The sequence below is a fragment of the Megalobrama amblycephala genome, linkage group LG13, assembly GCF_018812025.1.
Source record: "Megalobrama amblycephala isolate DHTTF-2021 linkage group LG13, ASM1881202v1, whole genome shotgun sequence".
Taxonomy (NCBI): Eukaryota; Metazoa; Chordata; class Actinopteri; order Cypriniformes; family Xenocyprididae; genus Megalobrama; species Megalobrama amblycephala.
In genome coordinates, this window is record NC_063056.1 from 36,935,243 (window position 1) to 36,960,607 (window position 25,365).

The following is a 25,365-nucleotide window of genomic DNA, read 5'->3' on the forward strand; positions in this document are numbered from 1 at the left end:
AATGTGTATTATTTTATTTTTTTTATTAATTTAAATCACAGAAATCAGGGCTTTAAACTGAAAATAAAATAAAATGGCTCAGGTAATATTTAGTTTGACCTTGCACTGTTCATTTCTTTTTCACTCTGATCAGATTTTGTAATCCTTTTTGTGAAAAATTCCTGGTGTTATCTACCTTAGATAGAATAGTTGGATGTGTATGATTAGTTTAGTAGTATTGATGCTGTTACGAGTGGTTGGTGGGCTCATGTTTCAGGTCTATGAGGTGGTCCCATGCGTCAGTGACTGCAGTCAGTATATTTGGGTAGCTGAACCCTGGAGCGTGTGGAAAGTAAGTAACGTGGATCTGAAGGAGAACTGTGGCGAGGGCGTGCAGACAAGAAGAGTCAGGTGAGATGCCTTTTCCTCATAATTATTGTACTGTTACTCCATCCACAATACCCTGACATCGTACTGTGCTCTTCTTTGATGGTCCTGCAGGTGTATGTTGAACACAGTGGATGGTCCCACTGACGCGGTGGAAGACTATCTGTGTGATCCAGAGGATATGCCACAGGGCACGAGGGAGAGCCGACTGCCTTGCCCGGAGGACTGTGTGCTTTCGGACTGGAGTCCCTGGACCCCGTGTGACCTGGTCAGGATTATCGCTAATCCATTTAAACCTAAGGGTTGCATAAAGGCACTGATTTGATTGCTGTAGTGAAAGGAAAAAGATTCTTTGCTCAAGTCTCCTTCTTTTCAGATGTTTCTCTAAAAACACCCTAGTATTGTCATGTTTTTTAGAGATCTCAGTCAGCAATGTCTCAGAGTCTCAAAAGATATGTCTCAAAGCCAATCACAGACATATCTGTTGAGTGCGTGAACACAATAGCCAATCAGGGGTGTTTACAAACTCCGTTCAACAGCGCTCAAAGCGTCACATTTTTAAAATTTCAGTACCGACTTGGTACCGAAGTCAGTACTTTTGACAACACTATTTAATAGTTTTAATTTATATAACAATAACACCACTAATGACAACAGCTGACTCATTTGTGTCCATTTTAATTATCCTAAGCATCTGAGACATAGGTCTAGGTTCATGCCTTAATAACTGAGAAATCACTTCAATCTCCTAAGAAATATCTGAGCAATGCCATTTTGGGGTTACTCCAACAGGGACATCATTTTATCCTCGGATTATATGACCTCAGTGAGAGCCAACAGGCACTGAGGCGTAAATTGTGGCATATAAAATCAAAGCAGGTCATTATGATGCACTTGTTAGACAATAAATGAACAGCTTGAGGAGAAATATGAGAGAATTATGAGCTCACTAAAGTGAATGAACTGCAGTGTGTAAAAGACGACCATGTTTTATCGTCCTCTTAAAGCCGTGTACTGGAAGAGGAGATCGGGAGAGGACGGCGTTTGCGCTGCGTCTGCCTAAAGAAGGAGATGACTGTCCGGTTAGCATGCAGACTGAGCCCTGCCTCCTGAACCGCAACTGCTTTCACTACAGTTACAACATCACCGGTGAGTATACCAAATTGCAAACAGCTTTCCAAATTAGTGCTGCATGATGGTAAAAAATCACTTTGGTTTGCCAAATGGTGTTCTTTCTAAAGTCATTGTGACATTGATGATTCATTAAATACACAATGGATAAACCCTATATTTTTCTCTAAAGTGCATAACAGTACTGCAGTAAAATTGGTTGCGAATGCCATTTCTTGTTGAATTTTTTCAACATTTTGTCCTGCGCTGTGGCCGCATGCAGTTTTTGAGTCCCTCTAATCTGGGCATTACCCACAAAGCACTTTTCTTGTATTGATTTGAGTTACATGAATGAGGCATTCAAGAGTTTGGATCATTACTGGAACTACTTCCTCCATCTGCTCAGACTTCATTCACGATTCCCCTCCAAGAGCGTCAAAGTAAAGCGCTGCGGTAGTGTCAGTTTATGGAGCTGAAACTGTGTCCTCAAACCATCCGCTCTGGAGGACGCACGCAACCTCTGACCTAGACGTGTAGTTTAATGAGAACCCGCAGGGTGATATCTGTGTGTGTTCACTTAGACTGGAGCACATGCCAATTAAGTGCCAACGCTGTGTGTGGAATCGGTCTCAAGACGAGGATGCTGGACTGCGTTAGAAGCGACGGCAAATCAGTTGACCTGAAGTACTGCAAAGAGGTTTGTGCGTTTATTTACAGACTCTTGAAACTGTTGTATATTTGGGCCTAGAAATGTAACTAGAGCTGCTTTTCGAGAAGAAAATAGTGTTGGGTTTTAGGCGTTGATTCTGTGAAAATTTTCATGACACTAAAAGTGTGTCTAATTTTAAGTGCACAGTAATAAATGCACAAAGTTACACAGTACTGGCAATATTACAATGATATGATCACTGTTGGTTCTATTTGAATGATATATGTAATGTGTGTGTGTGTGTGTGTGTGTGTGTGTGTGTACTGTATATACTACCATGCAAAAGTTTGGGGTCACTAAGATTTTTTTGAAGTATCTCACAAAGGTTGCATTTATTGTTTTCCATTTTAATATATTTTTTAAATATGTTATGTAATTTATTCCTGTTATGAATTTTCAGCATAATTACTCCAGGCTTCAGTGTCACATGATTCTTCAGAAATCATACTGATTTTCTGCTCAAGAAACATTTCTTATCAGTGTTGAAATAGTTGTGCTGCTTGTTGTGGGAACAGAGAAATGTTTTGTAACATTACAAATGTCTTCACTGTCACTTTTTTATGAATTTAATGCATCCTTGCTAAAGAAAAGTATTAATTTCTTTCAAAATACAAGACCCCAAACTTTTGAATGGTAGTGTACTACTCAAATTTATGTCACTAAAACATGAGAAATAAAATTAAAAAAAATTAGACAGTCCCTAAATCTACCCTTATAGAATATGTTGTGATGAGCTAATGGAAAGGAAACAAGGTTACTTTGTGCCATTTTAAATTGTAGGTTAATGTGAAAAGAGATGGCAAAAGATCAGTTAAAATCTGTCAGCTCTGGTCACTTTAATTGGACCCTGTGGGCGAGAAGTCATATGCACAGCATATTAACCCTGTAACCCAGTTTTCAACCAGCCCACTTTGTATCAGAGTTAAAAATCTTTCAAGTGTAAAACAAAACTACCCATAATTAAAAAAAAAAAGAAAGAAAGAAATGAGATCTTGGACTTTTTTAATATCTCAGTTGTTTCTACTAAACAGAAATGTGATTAAACAGAGAGCATATATGTGCATTTCTGCTTCTCAGATGCTTTTTTCATGAATGCTAAAGGAAACAATGTGTCTTATTTCCTTGCACAGCTGCGCTTAGAGAAGAAATGGCAGATGAATGCTTCCTGCACAGTGGAGTGTCCAATCAACTGCCAGCTCTCTGATTGGTCAGCATGGTCAGACTGCTCCCAGACCTGTGGCCTTGAAGGTAAAGCCAAAGAATAGACAAATGCATGCCTCTTTGCTGCCCGCATACCCACATCTACACTCAAACCAAAAATTATTCAGACGTTTTTGATATATTTTTACTAGTAGGTGCAGAACACTATAGTTCATGTATGTAAGTGAGGATAGCAAAATAAAGTAAACTGACATATTATACCCAAAAATTCTTCATACAGTGGACTACCAGTAAAATTGATAAAAATTTGGAACCAAAAATTATTCAGACACTTTGACCCGACCATGTTTTGCTTAAGTGTTATCTGACATAATTAAGATTATTTTTTTCTGACACAGTTTAACTCTGAGATCTTGCCATATTTTATTACATTTTTTTAAACATAAACTGTAATAATGAATTAAATGTTCAAGGTGTCTGAATACAGTTTGGTTTGACTGTATATTTTAATATATTTTTAAACTAATTTATTCTTGTGATGGCAAAGCTGAATTTCTTCAGTGTCACATGATCCTTCAGAAATCATTCTAATATGTTGATTTGCTGCTTAAGAAACATTAAGAAACCATGATACATTTATTTTAAGGACTCTTCAAAAGAACTTTATAGAACTTTTTATACCCTATAATGTTTAGTAACATTCTAAATGTTGTTACTGTCACTTTTGTACTACTGTTTGTAGTTTAATTTGTAATAATAAAAAATCTTACTGACCCCTAACTTTTTTACTAATATTAATAATAGTGACAATTAACAATATATTAATCTCAGCCCAGTGATATACATATTGCACACTAAATTGGGAAACACGTGAAAATAAAAAGCTCCAATCAAATTTCCTGACTGAAATGCAACTTTCAAACTCAGTGATCTTGGCATTGCTAGTGTCATGCTTAACTGTTTGTGACTTGGTATACATGTAGGCTGGAAAATTGTGCATGCAAAGAGAGAACAAAAAGATAGCATAGGAGAAGAGAGCTATAACTCTGAAATACGAGATGAAATGATGGACTGTTAAACTGAAAAAAAAAGATGGAAGCAGCTCTCGATAGAAAATGACAGTCGGCCTGCCAAACACTTCCAAGATAAGGTAGAAATAGAAGAGCGAGAGAGAAGGCGGCGCATTGTGTGCAGTTTTATGCTAAACACGTGTGGGATGAGCTAGCGAGTTATCTGAGACAGCCGTGTCTTGAGCTGGAAACTGAAAGATGAGTGCGTGTGTGTAGAGATGTGTGTATGCGGGCAGCTCATGAAATCTGTCAAAAACAGGTTGAGGTCATATTTCACTCCAAAATCAAAGTTTTTTTTACTTAATTTTCATTCTCATAAGGATGCATTAAATTGATCAAATGTGACAGTTAACACTGTTCTTTTGAACTTTCAATTTATCAAAGGATCCTGAAATAATCATGATTCCCACAAATATATGAAGCAGCACAACTATTTTCAACATTAATAATGGCATCAAATCAGCGTATTAGAATGATTTCTGAAGGATCATGTGACACTGAACACTGGACTAATGTTGCTGAAAATTCAGCTTTGATCACAGGAATATATTACATTTTAGAATGTATTGCAATCGAAAACAGTTATTTTAAAATTGCAATAATATTTCACATTGCTAATTAGCTTTGGTGTGCATAAGAGACTTTTACTGACCCTAAACCTTTGCACAGTAGTATAAGTAAAAAATCTCTTCTAAATGCATTGCATAATATATAAATATGAAGTATTGATAATACATTCTAAATACAACCCCATTACCATTTTTTACTCTAATACAGAACAGTCATTTTTGGGGTGAACTATTCCTTTAAATGGTCTTGTTCTCTGTGGAACCGAAGCTTAAACTCATTTCTCTGTCGCGTGTCTTAATTCTTCAGGGAAGATGTGGCGGAGACGGACGGTGGTTCAGGCGTCTCAAGGGGACGGCAGGCCTTGTCCGTCTCAGATGGAGCAGTGGAAACCGTGTCCTGTGCGACCCTGCTACAGATGGCAGTACGGCCCGTGGTCCGAGTGCCGTGTTGAGGTCTCTCGTTTCATCTTTTTATATTGCATTCTCTTATTGATCAAATGGCTGAATGTAAATTCACAGATCAGAGTTCATCAAACTTGAACTTAAGCACTGCAAGAAGAAACTTTTTCACAGAATCCCAAGTACATTCAAAGAAGTCTTTCTGCTCAAGTTTGGTGAACTCAGACTTTTGAAGGTTCAAGGTCAAGTTTATTTTTCACAATCCATGTTTTACATAGTTTTTGTCACTGCAAATGTTTTCAAAAGACATGTGAAACTATCCACACTGAGGTATACAACAGTACAGTCAATTAAATAGACTGTACGTACTCTACCGTGTCGGTTGGATTTTTTCATGTTTTTGAAAGAATTTATTTATGCTCAGCAAGACTACATTTCATTGTATTTATTTACTTTCAAAACAATTTAACAAACTATTTTTCTATTTGAATTTATTTAGGTATATTTTTGTGATGGAAAAGCTGCATTTTGATTACATGATCCTTTAGAAATCATTCTAATATGCTGATTTGTTGCTTAAAGGTGCCATAGAATTTAAAATTGAATTTACCTCGGCATAGTCAAATAACAAGAGTTCAGTACATGGAAATGACATACACTGAGTCTCAAACACCATTGTTTCCACCTTCTTATGTAAATCTCATTTGTTTAAAAGACCTCTGAGGAACAGACGAATCTCAACATAACACAGACTGTTACGTAACAGTCGGGATCATTAATATGTACGCCCCCAATATTTGCATATGCCAGCTCATGTTCAAGCCATTAGACAAGGGCAGGCAGTATTAACGTCTGGATCTGTGCACAGCTGAATCATCAGACTAGGTAAGCAAGCAAGAACAATAGCGAAAAATGGCAGATGGAGCAATAATAACTGACATGATCCATGATATCATGATATTTTTAGTGATATTTGTAAATTGTCTTTCTAAATGTTTCGTTAGCATGTTGCTAATGTACTGTTAAATGTGGTTAAAGTTACCATCGTTTCTTACCGTATTCACGGAGACAAGAGCCGTCGCTATTTTAATTTTTAAACACTTGCAGTCTGTATAATTCATAAACACAAATTCATTCTTTATAAATCTCTCCAATAGTGTGTAATGTTAGCTTTAGCCACGGAGCACTATCAAACTCATTCAGAATCAAATGTAAACATCCAAATAAATACCATACTCACATGATCCGAAGCATGCATGACGAACATTTTGTAAAGATCCATTTGAGGGTTATATTAGCTGTGTGAACTTTGTTTATGCTCTGTTTTATAGTCGAGAGCTCGGGAGGGCAGGGAGCGCAAGGATTTAAAGGGGCGGCGCAGCCTGAATCGGCGCATATTTAATGATGTCCCAAAATAGGCAGTTAAAAAAATGAATTAAAAAAAATCTATGGGGTATTTTGAGCTGAAACTTCACAGACACATTCAGGGGACACCTTAGACTTATATTACATCTTGTGAAAAAACGTTCTAGGGCACCTTTAAGAAACAAGTATTATTATTATCAATGTTGCTTAATCTTTTTGGAAAGCATGATACTTTTTTCAGGAATCTTTGAATAGACAGTTCAACAGAACAACATTTATTTGAAATAAAAATCTTTCATAACATTATAAATAGTGTCCTTTTGCACAATTTAATGCATCGTTGAATACGTTTTTTAGTTTTTTTACTTTTGAATGGTAGTGTTTATCCCTCACTATGTAAGCTTGTTTCTGCCATGAAATAAAAACTAAAAAAGGTAATTGTGACTTTATATCTCACAATTCTGACTTTTATTAATTATCAGAATTGCAAGATATAAGCTCAGAATTGTGAGATATAAAATCAGAATTACATGATATAAACTCAGAATTGCGAAAAATAAACTCATAATTCTGAGAAAAAAGTCAGAATTGTGAGTTATAAAGCCAGAATTGCGTGATATAAAGTCAGAATTGTGAGATATAAACTCACAATCACGTGTTACGTCCAGTTGTGAGGGAAATAAAGAATAATGTTTTTTCTCAGAATTGCGAGTTTATATCTCACAATTCACAATTGCATGTTATAAATTCACAATTCTGAGAAAAAAGTCTTGCAGTTCTGACTTTATAACTTACAATTGTGTAATTAAAAAGTTGCAATTACCTTTTTTTATTTTTTTATTTAGTGGCGGAAACAAGCTTCCATACCTCACAGCATTCTCAAATGTGTACAATAAGCTTGTGGAAAAAAATCTAGTTTATAATCTGTTTCTCTTTGTTCTTTTTTTTCTGCTGAGCTCCATTGTGACTCATGAAATTCAAACAATTTAGTGTTTATTGAACTGTATTGTACAATGGAGCAATAGTTGAAGCTAAACACTTCAATCGACCAATGGCACGCACTCTGAATACATTAATGACCCTCACTGGAACTCGCTCTTCCAGCACCTTGTTTTCCAATCTCGCCGTCAACCGTCATCTTCTCTTCTGTTATTCTCTCTGATCCTCCTCCATTTCAATCCGCCTTTTGATCTTTGGATTTAGGAAGTGTTTATGACTGCTCAGCGCTCACATCTCAAACCTCTGTGTGTGTATGTGTGTTGTAGGAGGTGGTGTGCGGGGTGGGCCTACGTTTCCGGAACCTGTCGTGCTTTGTATCAGACGGCTCCAGTGATGGGAAGAGCAGCATTGTAGAGGAAGATCTCTGTGCTGGATTGGAGCAGGCCGTTGACGGAGATAAGAAAATTGTTCTGGAGGAGACCTGCACCTTACCCTGCCCTGGTATCAGACTAAATTCACACAGGACTGTTGATATATGAGTGTTGTCATTGCATGCAAACTGTTATTGGGACAAAATATTAAAAAAAAAAAATACTGTGATTAAAACAAACCTGCAAGCCAAACATTCATTCTGATTTTAAATGGCAAATGGCATTGAGATTTGAAAATCACCCTTTTAAGCCATATTATAATTGACTATATATATATATATATATATATATATATATATATATATATATATATATATATATATATAAATACACACAAATATTATAGAAATATTGTGTTAAATATTAGCAAATAATTTTAGTATATAATATATAAATAAATGTTATATAAATATTTAAATCAGAACATGTTCAATAAATATTTGTAGTAATTTATATATTACAAAATCTATATAAATGTGTATTAATATTATATATATATATATATATATATATAGAGAGAGAGAGAGAGAGAACATAAACAACTAAAAAATATATTATTTCATTTTTTTACCTGTATGTCCAGCCCTAATCTCCATTTACACATACTGATATGATGTTAAAACCTCTCTATTAACTTTCTTTTATTTTATGTTATTTTATCAAAATGAATATTAAATTATTTTCAATATTTGCATTAAAAATTATTGCATAAATATGCAAACCCTGCCTCAGTTAGTTTAAAATGACTGATTAAAAAATAAATAAATTCAATAAATTCCTTAAAAAAATAGAAATTCTTATAAATATTTAGTTACACAGCAGTATTGCTGTTTGTCACTGCTTTCAGTGTAGTTATGTAATTTGGGTGTTTTTGTTTGTTTGTTTGTTTGTTTTATTCGATGTAATATAAAAGTTTTGGTTTAGGTTTGATGCTGACACCCTATTTGAGATCTTCATTGTTTTTGTGCCACATGAATATGTTTTAAATCTATACAGTCTGATAATTAGATAATCTAAAATATGTAATCTAAAAATATTACCCCTTTAAATAGCTTTAATATAGTTTTTTAATGTTATAATTTAGCTAACTGTCTTTAAACAGGTTGTGTATATTGGCTATATTTGAAATACTTTAAATTGTTAGTGAATTGTTGCATGTCTACTCAGAGTTTCACAGCTTCCCCAACACTTCGGCTGTTATCAGGTTGAGTTGAGTTAGTGCACAGCTACTGTAGACAACTCTCCTGTTGATCTGTTCAGGTGACTGTTACCTGATGGAGTGGTCCGACTGGAGCCAGTGTCAGAGAGTGTGTGTGAAGGGTCAGCGTTTGGACTTCACTCCGGTGCAGGTCCGCTCACGTGCCGTCATCGCGCAGGAACCAGAAAACATCGCTCAGTGTCCCGATCAGGAGTGGCAGTCCCGCCCCTGCAGCAGTGAGACACGCTCCTCCTCTCTCATTTGCATAAAGACACGGCTTTGCTTTGATTTCATTCCACATGGATGATTGCTAGAATAAACACCTCTCACAACACCTGATTTAACATGTATTTAAGAATTTTACATGAAATGCAGTTGGACATCTATGGCTTGATTCATTACAACAGTGATTGAAAAGTGAACTGAGACCAAAATAAGTGCTAGGAATAGTGTGAATGCAATGGGAATTTGGCTCTTTTTCAGCTGGCTCACATTTTGTTCCAATTTAACCCTGTAAAGCTTGACATAATAAATAATAGTAAGAAATGTTTACATTTTGAATTGGAACAGTTGGAGCATTTAGACAAAATATTTAAAAAAATAAAATAAAAAAAAATCATCAGGCATATAGTATTATGTACTGTAGTAAGAATATGGAGTTCACACTTGAAGAGGAAAAAAACACCTCATGAATTCTAATGAATGAGATCTTTATAACAGTATAACAGGCTACTTTAATAAAATGCATATAAATATCAGTCGGCACTCTATATATCTGCCAATAATGTCTTAGTAAAATGATATTTATGATCAAAGCTCTGCAGTTTTTATTGTGTGGGCAAATCATATAATGCAATTCAATACAATGACAAATAAACGTTCCTCAGTATCGTCCCATATTTGACACTCATATTTTAACATGATTTTTCTGTGAAGGCCTCATCGACACGACAGCCAGTGCCACAGTTTCCTCAAAATTATAATCACGATTATTAATTACGTTTTTTTTTTTATGTTATAACCAACTATGATAACTTCGTTAGATGGTAAATCAATACAAAACATGGTTTTGGTGAGCGCTTTGTAATATGTATTCACATTAGATTTTAAAGCAACAAAATTCGTTTGCAATAAGACAAACCAGATTCAAATTGCCCGGCAAATTTGTAAAGCAAAGAACAATCATTTCTAGCTGATCAACATTATGAAAACTGGTAAAACCTTTAGGAACTTCAAAAGATAAAACAGCGAAACTCCTAATATTACTTCCAATATTTCCAAATTATGTTCATTTTCATAGAGCGGGCCAATATCGTGACGATTATTTAAAATCAATCGGGAGAAGCAGATATTGTTATCGTGATTAAAATACGATTAATCGTGCAGCCCTAATTTAATTTAATTTGACTTGACATTTGATATTCAACAGTATTCTTGACATTTATTCAACAGTGCTTTTGATCTGCCTGCATTGACACTATACTTTAAAAGGAAAATTATATACCAATTATCAATGTAAAGCTGCTTTGACACAATCTGCATTGTAAAAAGCGCTATATAAATAAGGGTGACTTGACTTGACTAAAAAATTATGTATGGATAATCAAGTAAACCTAAGTTGATTCAGTCCAGTAAGTGTTCATCTTGAAATATTACTAATAATATAAAATGTCTTCTTACATTTACTTGATAAAAATCAGATTGCGGAGCAAAAAGACACTTGACCATTTTTACAATGGTACTAAAAGGCCTTTTACTTGCTAAAACGTATAAACTATCAATGAGATGATGGAAGGCATGTAGTAGATTGTGTGCAACAGGTTTTTCAGCAAAGTTTTGATAATCTAGAGGCCATAGAAGTTTGCGTATCAAATATGATGCAGCAGACTTTATTATGTTAATAATAAAGTAAAAAAGTACTTTTAAACAGGATGGGAGTGTGACAACACCCTTAATGAGTCTCTCTACAACTGTCCTGCATCTGCAGTATGTATATTTATTCTGCTGATTTCCATATAGATGGAGAGTGTTATGAGTACCAGTGGATGGGCGGTCCTCAGCTGATCTGGTGTCAACGCTCTGATGGAATAAACGTCACAGGTGCTGTACAACACCACTTTACATCTGTCTCTTTAAGCCACATGAATGAGCAGCCAATGAGGGTTGACAGCACTTTTGGACAGTTGATAATAGCTGATGCGTAATGTGTCTGTGGACCAGGGGTTGAGCGTGTGTGAATTACCTGAGTGATCATCAGTGTTCGGCAGCAGTGTTTCAACTAATAGTGAAACTAAGTTTATCTACTGCACAGTTATTACCTCGATGGTGAGAAATGTCATATAGCTTTTATGTTGCTAAACTATTTTACTGAAAGAGCAGCGCTGACAACACGTTTCTGTGCGAGTGTGTGTCCGTGCTATGTGTGTGTGCGTTTGAGTGCTTTCCGTACACAATAAAACTTAATTTTGGAAACTTGCAAGTAATTTGTATTTTTTATCCTTTTTTATATACAGTTGAGCTCAAAAGTTTACATACCCCTTGCAGAATCTTTGAAAATGTGAATAATTTTAACAAAATAAGAGAGATCATACAAAATGCATGTTATTTTTTATTTAGTACTGTCCTGAGTAAGATATTTTACATAAAAGATGTTTACATATAATTCACAAGACAAAAAAAATTGCTGAAATGACCCCGTTTAAAAGTTTACATACCCTTGTGTGTGGTTACCTGATGATCTACGACTGTTTTTATGTTTTGTGATGGTTGTTCATGAGTCTCTTGTTTGTCCTGAGCAGTTAAACTGAGCTCTGTTCTTCAGAAAAATCCTACAGCTCCTGCAGATCCTTCAGTTTTCAAGGATTTTTTACATATTTGAACCCTTTCCAGCAGTGGCTGTATGATTTTGAGATCCATCTTTTCACACTGTGGACAATCGAGGGACTCAAACACAACTATTAAAAAAGGTTGGAAAACTTTTTCTGAAGAACAGAGCTCAGTTTAACTGCTCAGGACAAACAAGGGACTCATGAACAACCATCCAAAAAAAAAAAAAACAGTCATGGATCATCCAGGTAACCACACACAGTATTAAGAATCAAGGGTTCAAACTTTTGAACTGGGTCATTTTAATAAACTCAGCTTTTTTTTTTTTTTTTTTTTTTTGTGTTGTGGACTATATATGTAAACATCTGTTACGTAAAATATCTTACTTACATGCATTTTGTATGATCCCTCTTATCTTGTTAAAATTATTCACATTTTCACAGATTCTGCAAGGGGTATGTAAACTTTTGAGCTCAACTGTATATATATTAATTTGCTTGTTCAGTGTCATTGTGGGTTTTGGTTCTTTTCTGGTTGTAGGCTGTAAGGACCTTGAAATAACTGAAATCATTTGGCGAAGTGATATGAAACTGTAATGCGGTCAAGACCTGCCTGGAACTACTTTAGCAGTGCGTTACCCTGAAAATAATTAGAACGTTTGTCAACCAATCAGATTCAAGCATTCAACAGCCCTGTAGTATGCACTTCAACATTCCATAAAAAAATAAGAATTGTCTATTTTGATTTCATGTTGACTTAAAGTGGCTGTAATATATATGTGCTGCATGTATGTGATGTAATAGAAAATTCTACTTTGAAACGAGGTAGAGTGAGGTTATAGTTACGTCTTTGGTTGGTAGATAACTTTTTTGACTCTATTTGATCAACTCAAATCTAGTTGTTGTCAAAAACTTGAAAAATATCTCTATCTTGTAATTTCTTCCAGGTGGATGCCCTCCAGCACTACTGCCAGGGGCGGACCAGTCATGTGATCCACTTTGTGACAAACCACAGTCGTTCTGCTCAGAGGTAAGACACAAGAGGATTGTGGGATTATTGTAATTCTCAGCCTGGGTGTCTGTAACTGCAGAGTGTTGCTCCAGCTGTAATTATTATAATGGACATAACAGAAAATCATAATCATAAGCTGTGCTTTTCTTTTTGGAGGGTGCGGGTGATCTATATTTCTGAAACCTGCTCAATGAGCTTTTTTACTTTTTCTTTTACAAGTTTACAAGACCAATTTTTGATCATATTATCCACAGAATTAGTGGATACTGAATAATGGTTGAACAAATAATATAATACTTCTAGTTATTTGGGCTAATTTTATCCACAATCCCTTGCACAAAGAAGAGTTGAAGTTTGTGAATGTTTGTTGAATGTTTCCTCTGTAGATGGATGATAACATTTATTTCCCTGGTCAATAGAGTGCTGCAGGAATGGATTTTTATAGTAGTTTATAATAGGTTTTTATATATAATAGTTTTTTTTTTGAGTATTACAGAAAAATAAGCTCCGTGACCAACAAAACTGTATGATTTTTGCACTTTTTGTTCTTATAATATTCACAAATTAACCCAACTATTATTAATTTTGAAGCCTAAATATAATGTCCAGTAGTAAAAAGCTAAAGTTAAGCTATAAATGAACTACACCACAGTTTCACATCTTCAACATCACCACTGCTAATCTTTCAACAGCTCTTTCAGTCTTTACCTAAAACCTACAATTTGGAAAGTTTGAGTTTAGTTTGCCAGAGTGCAATTATAAACACGAGTCTAGTGAGTATAGATGAGTTTATCTCTTCAACATGATGACCTTTAATGTCCCCAACAAGCTCTGTAGTCCCATTTAGCCACTTGTTAGCAACCGCCTTTCACAAGACATGGCGTATTACTGATGTATTTCATTTCATGGAATAAAACGTGAGAATCCAACCACAGACCTCATTTCAAGCGTTTAACCAAAAACTGTTGAATTTGCGAAGATGGAACTGGAAGTGGGTTTTAGGATGCGTTCCTACAGCACTCTGTTAGGTGTGAATCGGGTCAAGTTCTGAGAGGAAGCAAAAAGCATGATTATACAGTATTTGTGTACTTTTGCTGCCCCCTGCAGGAGGGCGTATGTATGTGCGAGGAGGGCTATACCGAGGTCCTGACAGCCGAGGGGATGCTGGAGCAATGTACCCCCATCCCTGTGCTCGAAATCCCTACCGCAGGGGACAAAAAAGCCGATGTGAAGACCAGCCGGGCCATCAACCCCACCCTGCCCACCACCGTACAGCCTGGCCGCGTGGGACGTACATGGTACTTGCAACCTTTTGGACCAGGTAAATGTTCAATTTCAATTTCAAAAGGCTGGTTGAAAAAGGTTGAAAATGGACAAACCCATTGATTGGGTTGTTTTAACCCAGCAGTTGGGTTAAAATGTTTGCCCAGCCTGCTTGCTTAAAGTGAACCCAAAGTATGCTGGAAATTTACATTTAATAATATGTTCAATAAATGAACACTTATTAATCATTGTAATGAATAATAATTAAACAATAAACATTTATTAAATTCACCTTTTGATTATTATTGTTGCCTCTACACTTTAAAAAAAATACTGTTAAAAACAACCCATGTTGGGTTGAAAATGGACAAACGCAGTGATTGGGTTGTTTTAACCCAGCGGTTGGGTTAAATGTTTGCCCAGCATGCTATTTTTTAAAAATTACTATATGACTGACTTAAAATGAACCCAAAGGTTGGAAATTAAAAATCAGGCACATAATTACTTTAATTAAAAAGTGAACATTTATTAACAAGCAATTTAATAAATGTTTATTGTTAAACCGCTGCACTCTAAAAAATGCTGGGTTATAAACAACCCAAGTTGGGTTGAATATGGACAAACCCAGCAATTGGGTTGTTTTAACCCAGCGGTTGGGTTAAATGTTTGCCCAACGTGCTGGGTAGTTTTATTTGACTCAACTGTTGTATAAAAATTACTGTATTGCTTGCTTAAAATGAACCCAAAATATGCTGGAAATTAACATTTATTAATATGTTTAATAAATGAGCATTTATTAATAAGATAATGAATAATAAACAATAAACATTTATTAAATTGCTTATTAATAAATGGTTACCTTTTGATTATTATTGTTGCCTCTAGTAATTATGTGTCTGATTTTTAATTTCTCACCTTTGGATTTTGGATTCATTTTAAGCCAGCTATATAGTCATTTTTAATCAGTAGTTGGGTTAAATAAAACTACCCAGCAGGTTGGGCAAACATTTAACCCAACCACTGGGTTAAAACAACCCAATTGCTGGGTTTGTCCATTTTCAACCCAACTTGGGTTGTTTTTATCCCAGCATTTTTTAGAGTGTAGTAATTATGTCTGATTTTTAATTTCCAGCCTATTCTGGGTTCATTTCTATATAGTAATTTTAAGCAATAGTTGCATTAAATAAAACTGCCCAGCACATTGGGCAAACATTTAACCCAACCGCTGGGTTAAACAACCCAATCGTTGGGTTTAATCATTTTCAACCCAACTTGGGTTGTTTTTAACCCAGCATTTTTAGAGTGTCGTTTTGCATTTTGCTTCTGCTAAAAAAATAAACATTTTGCCTCTTTAGACGGAACGCTGAAGACGTGGGTGTACGGAGTGGCGGCAGGTGTTTTTGTCCTCCTGGTATTTATAGTGTCAATGATTTACCTCGCATGGTAAGAACAACGCCACTTTCCATCCGATTCGTCATCGCTCATTTTATTTTCTCATTTACTCCATGCATTCGTTTGCTTGTGTTTTTCTTTAACTCACATCCCACCATCCATGCCTCTCTCGCTGTCATGAGCAGCAGTTACTGTGCCATCCGGCGGTCGCTCGGGACGCCAGATTCTGCCAACGGTACGGTGGTATGGATGGGTCAAGACGCCCATGAACTGACGTACACCTGCCCTGAGTGCCAGCAGCCAAGTCAAGAATCAAGAGCCAGTTAAAGGCCGGAGAAACAGGCTCCTGATCTCCTGACATCTCAGCCCCCTCTGCCTAGTGCCTCGGCCTCAGTCTGTGCCTTATGATCTGATGTTCAAAGCATCGAGCTGCCCGGGTAGACTGCCTATCTATGGTTTATTAGATTAGAAAAAGATAAAGACACTAACTCTGTTGCAAAACCTAGTGAGCTGCCTTGGTGCCTGCTAACTAAAACAGCATTGATAATCTTAACTGAAGGATCTTAACTGAAAAATAACCTCATAAGTGAGTTTTAAAATCCTAATAATCCATGCTACACACATGTACTGGGTAAAATGGTCAATTTTTAAACCCTTTAAAGCCTTTTTTTTTTTTTTTTTTAAATGTGTGGCTCATATTGCAATTTGTGCAATATGGTGCAAATGCTGATATTTATATGGCCAGAGGGTGAGATGAAATTTCGATAGCTTGTAATTTAAATCAATGAGATCTTTGTAACAGTATAACAGACTACTTACATAAAATGCATATAAATATCAGTCGTCACTCTATACCTGCCAATAATATGTCTTAGTAAGATGATTTTGAAATGTTAGTTTTATGATCAAAGCTCTGTAGTTTAAAACATATAATGAAATATGCAATACAATGATCACTGAGAGATGAAGAAATAAAACTTCCTCAAAAGCCTGATGGATCATATAACATTATTTAATAAATAAATAATGATGTATGGATAATCAAATAAACCTAAGTTGCTTCAGTCCAGTAAGTGTTCATCTTGAAATATTACTAACAATATAAAAGTTAAAGTTACTTTTACTTTAAAAATCAGTAAGATTTCACAGCAAAAAGACACGTGAACCACGAGCTGAAGGTGGACATTTTTACAATGATACTAAAAGGCCTTTTACCTGCTAAAGAGTATAAACTATCAATCCGACGACAGAAGGCATGTAGTAGATTGTGTGCAACAGGTTTTTCAGCAAGGTTTTGATCGTTTTGATAATTTGCCTTAGAAATTTGCTATATCGAACATAATACAGTAGGCTTTATAGGGTTAATTCTATTAATACTTTTCAGTGTTGAATACATTAAAAGTATATTTTATAATTAACATTTCTCTCACTTTGTCCATCATCAATTAATGTTTTCTCTGATTTGTCATAATGCATTTTGGGATTGCCTTTTCTGGGTATATGTGATTCTGCCTTAGAATTATGCTCAGATTAGGTATTCCAATAGACAGCATAATGATGTTTCCTACCTTTTGGAACAGACTTTGCATCTATTATGCCTGACAATGCTGCCTATTAGGGCAATTCACTAGGTTTTGGAACAGTGATGCTGAAAATGAATTAGGCCAATATGGTCTTTAATGAATTTAATTAAACAGCGTTATCTTGCTTGACACATAATTTTGCACCTATCAGGGCACCTGTTATATCTCATCATAAGTCATTACTGAATCATTCCTCATCATCATGATTTTTCATCATCAGTCATTGTTTTTTCATTTCATTTTTGTATCATATGCCATAAAATACAAATGCATATATAATATATACTGTATTTATATGATATATCATGTGTTTTCACATAAGACACAGGCAGTGCACACACCGGATTTGAGAGTGACAATCTCATTTAAATACAGCAGTGAATCGCCTAAATTACAGTTCCCTAAACTTTGTAATAACCTAGCATAGTGATTGCTACAATATTTTTTGTGTTTTATGGCTGCTGGATTTTTTTTAGTTTTTATTAAATTGCTCTCAACAGAGGTGCCATTTTTTTGTTGAAGAGAATTAAGTTGCTGCAGTGTGCATGTGGCTGTATACGCACTGCAGCAACTTAATTCTCTTCAACAAAGAAATGGCACCTCTAAAGTAATTCTTAAAACAGGCATATTGTTATTATAGAATTTTGAAATCATTCTTTTGTCCTCAGCAAAAAGCCAAAGAAGCCTCAGCGAAGACAAAACAATAATCGACTGAAACCCCTGACCCTGGCGTACGATGGCGACGCGGACATGTAGCCTTTCCTGGAGAACTAACGTCAGCAAAACATCATCAACATTCAGAAAATGGCTGAATCTCACTAGAACATGTCTAGGTCACATTATACCCCAAAATTAAAAGAATGATATTTTTGATGAAAAGAAACTAAGGCTATTTTAGCATCTTTATGATTTTGTACATTGTGATATTATGAAAATGAGATTATTTCATTATTCATGATAATGAAACACATTACTTCCTAAATCCTTTTTTTTTTTTTTTTTTTTTTACTGTAATGCATCTGGACGATTGAAGTGTTTTTGTAATTCTCAGTATTGTCAATGTTAAAAATATCTTCTTCTTTTTATTTAAATCAGAACAAGTTAATCGCAATATAACTAATATTACCATGATGCATATTAATAATTTATTGAAATATAAATATATGAAAGTTTTTACATTACAGTAATAAGAATTCGGGGTAAATGTGCTTAATTGTTATGAAAATAATATCACAATGCACATAGTCTTTATAGTCAAGTCACCTTTAATTTTATAGCGCTTTATACAATAGAACTTCATAGTTCTATTGTATAATTCTATTATAGTTCTGTTATTCAAATGTTTCAAAGCAGCTTCACAGTAATAAAGAGAAAAGTAACAGAATTAATGATGCAAGCTTCATCAGATATGACTGATTCAGACTCTGCTGTAAAACAGCTGTAGCAAGATAATAGAGTTATTCATTATTCAGCTCAATTCAGTTCAATAACTGTAAATTTCATTCATTTTGAAAAATTAAATTCTGCTGTGAAGCAGCTCTACTGTCATTATTCAGTAGTGTCAATAAAAAAGTCCTAAATAATCCTAAAATAAGGCTTCATTTTTTTGTTTATGAAAAATATAATTTCTTATTTTTATTACTGTTTGTTTTTGGGGTGAAGTATGACCTAGGCATGTTTTTGAGATTCATCCAAAATACTCTTCCAAATGAGAAATGCCTAACCATCACAAATACTGGGCCCTCATTGCTTGAATCCAACTTAGAAGAAAGAAACATCCAAGAGCCGCAAAAGAAAACCTTCATACTTTGTTTTTACTTCCTGTCCTTGTTCTTTAAGAGCCTTTATCTGCATACGCTGTGAGATCATGCCTTTGTTTATTTTCAGTTCCTTACAAGTATTTGTCAATTATGCAACTGCGGTCAAGCTAGTGGTCTTCTACGACTGGTCGGACTTCTCTCTTGGACCTTACCGGAACAACGTTCTTCCGACTTGTGCTTCCCAGCTGAGAGGATTCGTGTTTTTGGAGGGAGTTATTGAATAGACAATGCCAAAACATACAGTACAAACACAATAGAGAACACTTGTGAACTTCAGATATCACTTACATCATGGACAACATTTGCTCACAGAAGATGCAGCCTTTCTATGGAAGGTGAAAACGAGACAAATCACGTTCTCCTGGAAGTCCCACTCTGATTCCAGGTGTTATTTTGCACTATATTAGTGCAGCAAGGAAGGCATTCGCCATTGAACAATGTCTCTGAAGCAGCGGTTCTTCGAGGCAACAGAATATGAATCTGGAGCACATCAATGAAGCGGGATAACTGGTAAAGTGTAAAAATAAATCTCAGAGTGGGACTCTTTAAAGACCTCACGTCCTTTTATTTTCACTCATTTGTGCATTGTATAGTTTCTACTGTATGATGTGTCTTTTCTGCTCAACAGACTTTAAATATGTATTTTTTGTTATAGTTTTCCATTCAGGCATTTTTATATAATAATTGGTTGATATACAGTTGTTGGGGAAAAGTGATTGTGACAGTATTATGACTTTTGATTGGGGGATTTGTGCCCCATCTTTAGTGTTTAGTATCTGATTACATGAATGATGTACGTGTCAAGAAAATGGGTCTCATGGGAAGACCGATAGTTTCTGCCTTATTATTGATTAAAAAATGTGCAAGTTTTGTTACTAATTGTTGCCAATTCTCACAGGACAGTGGTCATGCAAAATACAGTGGCCCCACAAAGTATTTGGACACTTGAGAAACTTTAAAATGTTTGAATGTAATTGCATTAGATATAACAGGTTGGGAACCGGTTTTATTTCTATTTTATTTTGCACCGCCAATGTCAGAACTTTTATGAGGTGAATCAAAAACATACAACCTATCCGGCGTAGTCCGATTCCCAAACTATTGACTCTGATGTACAAGTTCTTATTAGTGAATCAAAAACACATGGCCTGTCCGTTGTAGTGTGATTCCTGAACTATTGACTCTTATGAACCTGTATTTTATACTGAATCAAAAACACTGTCCGACCAGTGTAGTCTGATTCCTGAATGAATGACTCTTATGAGCCAGTTCTTTTTAGTGAATCAGAAACATACAACCTGTCCAGTGTAGTCTGATTCCTGAACGATTGACTCTTATGAACCAGTTCTTTTTAATGAATCAAAAACATACAACCTGTCCAGTGTAGTCTGATTCCTGAACTATTGACTCTTATGAACCTGTATTTTATACTGAATCAAAAACACTGTCCGACCAGTGTAGTCTGATTCCTGAATGAATGACTCTTATGAGCCAGTTCTTTTTAGTGAATCAGAAACATACAACCTGTCCAGTGTAGTCTGATTCCTGAACGATTGACTCTTATGAACCAGTTCTTTTTAATGAATCAAAAACATACAACCTGTCCAGTGTAGTCTGATTCCTGAACTATTGACTCTTATGAACCAGTTATTTTTAGTGAATCAAAAACATACAACCTGTCCAGTGTAGTCTGATTCCTGAACGATTGACTCTTATGAACCTGTATTTTATACTGAATCAAAAACATACAACCTTTCCGACGTAGTCCGATTCCCAAACTGTTAACTCTTATGAACCTGTATTTTATACTGAATCAAAAACGTACTGCACAACCAGTGTAGTCCGATTCCCAAACTATTGACTCTGATGTACGAGTTCTTATTAGTGAATCAAAAACACATGGCCTGTCTGATGTAGTCTGATTCCTGAACTATTGACTCTTATGAACCTGTATTTTATACTGAATCAAAAACACTGTCCGACCAGTGTAGTCTGATTCCTGAATGAATGACTCTTATGAGCCAGTTCTTTTTAGTGAATCAGAAACATACAACCTGTCCAGTGTAGTCTGTTTCCTGAACGATTGACTCTTATGAACCAGTTCTTTTAGTGAATCAGAAACATACAACTCGACCAGTGTAGTCTGATTCCTGAATGAATGACTCTTATGAGCCAATTCTTTTTAGTGAATCAGAAACATACAACCTGTCCAGTGTAGTCTGATTCCTGAATGATTGACTCTTATGAACCAGTTCTTTTTAGTGAATCAGAAACATACAACTCGACCAATGTAGTCTGATTCCTGAACGATTGACTCTTATGAACCAGTTCTTTTTAGTGAATCAAAAACATACAACCTGTCCAGTGTAGTCTGATTCCTGAACGATTGACTCTTATGAACCAGTTCTTTTTAGTGAATCAAAAACATACAACTCGACCAGTGTAGTCTGATTCCCGAATTACACTTTTGAACAGGTTCTATTCAGTGATTCAAACACATTAAACTGCTTATGGCTGTGTTGTGTTATTTAAAGCTTGTGAAACTTAAATCATTGTAACTGCTGGTTACAAATTATGATTTAAGCATTTTATAAAATTGAATGACTTAAAAGTGTAAGCAGATTTTTGGTTTCGCATAGTAGCCTACTATTTAAGATCATATATAGGCCAATTATTGAATTGCATTTATGATGTCTCTAAAAGGACTGTGAAAAGTCATTAAAATTATACAAAAAGGATTGGCTATATATTTATTTATAATAAATTCCACTTGGTTTGATATTGGGTTAACTAATGCAAATACATCTATACATTAAGTGTGGCTTAAATGTGCAAATACTTTCTGGGGTCATTGTACATGTGTAGCACTTTTCTTGGATCTGATATATATTTTATTGTATAATATTATGGCATCATATATATATATATATATATATATATATATAGTCACAATTTGAGCTGTCTCTTCACACTTGCAAAAAAATATACAAAGCCATCAAATCATTCGGGTATGGTTTTTGATGTTTTATTATTCAGGAGATTTTTGAATAGTAACCAATTTATATATCCATGAATTATTATTAATTCCCCTAAAATGCAGTGAAAAGAAAATAGTGTGTAAAATCTTAAGCATTCATGAAAATTGATTTAATTTGAATTTAACCTATTGTATGGAAACAACAGCGTGAATATGATATTCCTAAGATGTGTTAGTCTATGAATCCTGCTGGAATCTTCCATTCAGATAGTAGTTATAGAAGATGCTTTTTATTGGTCAACTTTCCTCATTTCCCCTCATTCATTTACGCTGCTACATTAGAGTCGTTTCACCTGGCCGTCCTGCTAGCAGCTGGTGAAATGAATGTTTAGTATAATTTGTAAATAATAATGAGTATTAAATCATATCTTTTATATTGCACAGAAATGTTTAGTACATTGCAAAGTGGTCTCGCTGATCTTTGTTGATTATGGTCATGTTGTAAAGTCTTTTTTTGTACAGCTTATGTTTTCTGATGACCTACAGGTAATAAATACTGGTGTATTAAACATGTATGAAGGATATTTCTTGACATCATTTCATTTTGTTATTTTGTCTTTATTTATGTCTATATATATTCCTGACATTTCATTTCTTTTTGTCTGTGTGTGTGTGTGTGTGTGTGTGTAAGATATTTCTTGACATTTAATTTCTTTTTTTTTGTCTGTATGTGTGTGTGTGTTGATATTTCTTGACATTTCATTCCTTTTTTGTCTGTATTTATGTCTATATATGTGTGTTTGTGTGAGTGTGTAAGATATTTCTTGACATTTCATTTATTTTTTTGTCTGTGTGTGTGTGTGTGTTGATATTTCTTGTCATTTCATTCCCTTTTTTGTCTATATTTGTGTGTGTGTTTTTGTGATTTATAAGGACACGAATTTGTATAATGACATGGGTATTACGCGGTATTACGACGTAAACATGAAATATGAGGACATTTCATGAGTCCTCATATTTAAAATAGCTTTAAAAACATACTAAACAATGTTTTATTAAAAATGTAAAAATGCAGAATATTTTCTGTGAATTCAATCATCCCTTCCTCTTCACCACTACAGAATGAACATGAATGAACATATAGGTTTGTTGTAAAACAGTTTGTAAACAATGTCACGTAGTATTACATTTACCTCAGAAAAGCCATTCATTGTCAACAGCTTGTTAGTTAGCTATAAATGAACTGTTTCGCTAAATATATGCACTATAGTAGCCTATATTATATTTTACTTAACCTGTTAGTTAATGTAAAGCCTAAATAAATCTGTCATGAAAACAAGTTATGACCGTCACTGTGTAAATGATTATATTTCAACAACAAATTGGAGAAACAGAAGTTAATGCAAAAACCGCCTTATGTGTAATTTACATAACATTACATACATTTTTATTATTATTTCAGTGTTGATGATTATATCTAAAAATAAACAGCAGTGTGTGTTTTTTTGACATTTAATTTATTTTTTGTTTGTGTGTGTTTGTTGATATTTCTTGACATTTCATTCATTTTTGTCTATATTTATGTTTGTGTGTGTGTTGATATTTCTTGACATTTCATTCCTTTTTTGTCTATATTTGTGACTATGTGTGTTGATACACTATATTGCCAAAAGTTTTGGGATGCCTGCCTTTATGTGCACATGAACTTTAATGACATCCCATTCTTAATCCGTAGGGTTTAATATGGAGTTGGCCCACCTTTTGCAGCTATAACATCCTCAACTCTTCTGGGAAGGCTTTCCACAAGGTTTAGGAGTGTGTTTTAAGGGAATTTTTGACCATTCTTCTAGAAGCGCATTTGTGAGGTCAGGCAGTGATGTTGGCGAGAAGTCCTGGCTCACAGTCTCCGCTCTAATTCATCCCAAAGCTGTTCTATCTGGTTGAGGTCAATCAAGTTCCTCCACACCAAACTCACTCATCCATGTCTTTATGGAGCTTGCTTTGTGCACTGGTGCGCAGTCATGTTGGAACAGGAAGGGGCCATCCCCAAACTGTTCCCATAAAGTTAGGAGCATGAAATTGTCCAAAATGTCTTGGTATGCTGAAGCATTAAGAGTTCCTTTCACTGGAACTAAGAGGCCAAGCCCAACCCCTGAAAAACAACCCTACACCATAATCCCCCTCCTCCAAAATTTACACTTGGCACAAAGCTGTCAGGCAAGTACTGTTCTCCTGGAAACTGCCAAATCCAGACTCGTCCATCAGATTGCCAGACAAAGAAGCGTGATTCGTCACTCCAGAGAACACGTCTCCACTGCTCTAGAGTCCAGTGGTGGCGTGCTTTACACCAATGCATTCAAAGCTTTGCATTGCACTTGGTGATGTAAGGCTTGGCTGCAGCTGCTCAGCCATGGAAACCCATTCAATGAAGCTTTCTATGCACTGTTTTTGAGCTAATCTGAAGGTCATATGAAGTTTGGAGGTCTGTAGCTATTGATTAAGTTGGCGACTTCTGCGCACTGTGAGCCTCAGCATGCGCTGACCGCACTCTGTGATTCCCAATTGCTTCCACTTTGTTATGATACCGCTAACAGTTGACCGTGGAATATTTAGTAGTGAGGAAATTTCATGAATGGACTTATTGCACAGATGGCAACCTATCACTGTACCACACTTGAATTCACTGAGCTCCTGAGAGCAACTCATTCTTTCACAAATGTTTGTAGAAGCAGTCTGCATGCCTAGTGCTTGATTTTATACACCTGTGGCCACAGAAGTGATTGAACAACCCTGTATCACATGAAATACGTTCTGAGGAAACTATTTTGCAAATCGCAATTACGTTACATGCCAACATATAAGCAGTGCTATTACGTTGGTCCTTAACCTAATATAAGCAGTGCTATTACGTTGGTCCTTAACCTAATAAAGCCAATTTATTGCAGTGCTATTACGTTTGTCCTGAACATAATACATCCAAAGCAGGTTTCTTTTCACACGTAGCAGCTAATGCTGTTCATTTTGTTTTAATTATTTACTCCCTTTTTTCTGATCGGGCTACAAAATATTATTTATGCCAGGGGGAGTCAAATGGCGGCACCCAGATAATTTTTATCTGGCCCTCCAACTGGTTTTTGATGTTTAAAACCGCTCGCAATCTGATATCAAAGTCCCCG

General features: G+C 35.3%; 1 protein-coding gene across 4 annotated transcripts in view; it reads left to right on the forward strand.

Annotated features, from left to right (window-relative positions):
- LOC125243659 (thrombospondin type-1 domain-containing protein 7A) overlaps positions 1 to 19,435 on the forward strand; it is a 158,119-nt gene extending 138,684 nt beyond the window's left edge. For 2 of the 4 annotated variants that reach the window (XR_007179079.1, XR_007179080.1), the window contains 14 exons: positions 257 to 390; positions 481 to 634; positions 1,374 to 1,515; positions 2,058 to 2,173; positions 3,316 to 3,433; positions 5,293 to 5,438; positions 8,015 to 8,189; positions 9,380 to 9,553; positions 11,337 to 11,417; positions 13,090 to 13,172; positions 14,262 to 14,475; positions 15,773 to 15,860; positions 15,995 to 16,246; positions 18,061 to 19,435. Coding sequence is in view for 2 of the 4 variants with exons in the window: in XM_048153452.1 (XP_048009409.1) it covers positions 257 to 390; positions 481 to 634; positions 1,374 to 1,515; positions 2,058 to 2,173; positions 3,316 to 3,433; positions 5,293 to 5,438; positions 8,015 to 8,189; positions 9,380 to 9,553; positions 11,337 to 11,417; positions 13,090 to 13,172; positions 14,262 to 14,475; positions 15,773 to 15,860; positions 18,061 to 18,148 (1,713 nt within the window). In the remaining 2 variants the exon portion in view is untranslated. The remainder of the gene's footprint in view (positions 1 to 256; positions 391 to 480; positions 635 to 1,373; positions 1,516 to 2,057; positions 2,174 to 3,315; positions 3,434 to 5,292; positions 5,439 to 8,014; positions 8,190 to 9,379; positions 9,554 to 11,336; positions 11,418 to 13,089; positions 13,173 to 14,261; positions 14,476 to 15,772; positions 15,861 to 15,994; positions 16,247 to 18,060) is intronic. The other 2 variants (XM_048153452.1, XM_048153451.1) reach the window with 1 other exon arrangement.
- The last annotated feature ends 5,930 nt before the right edge of the window (positions 19,436 to 25,365 follow it).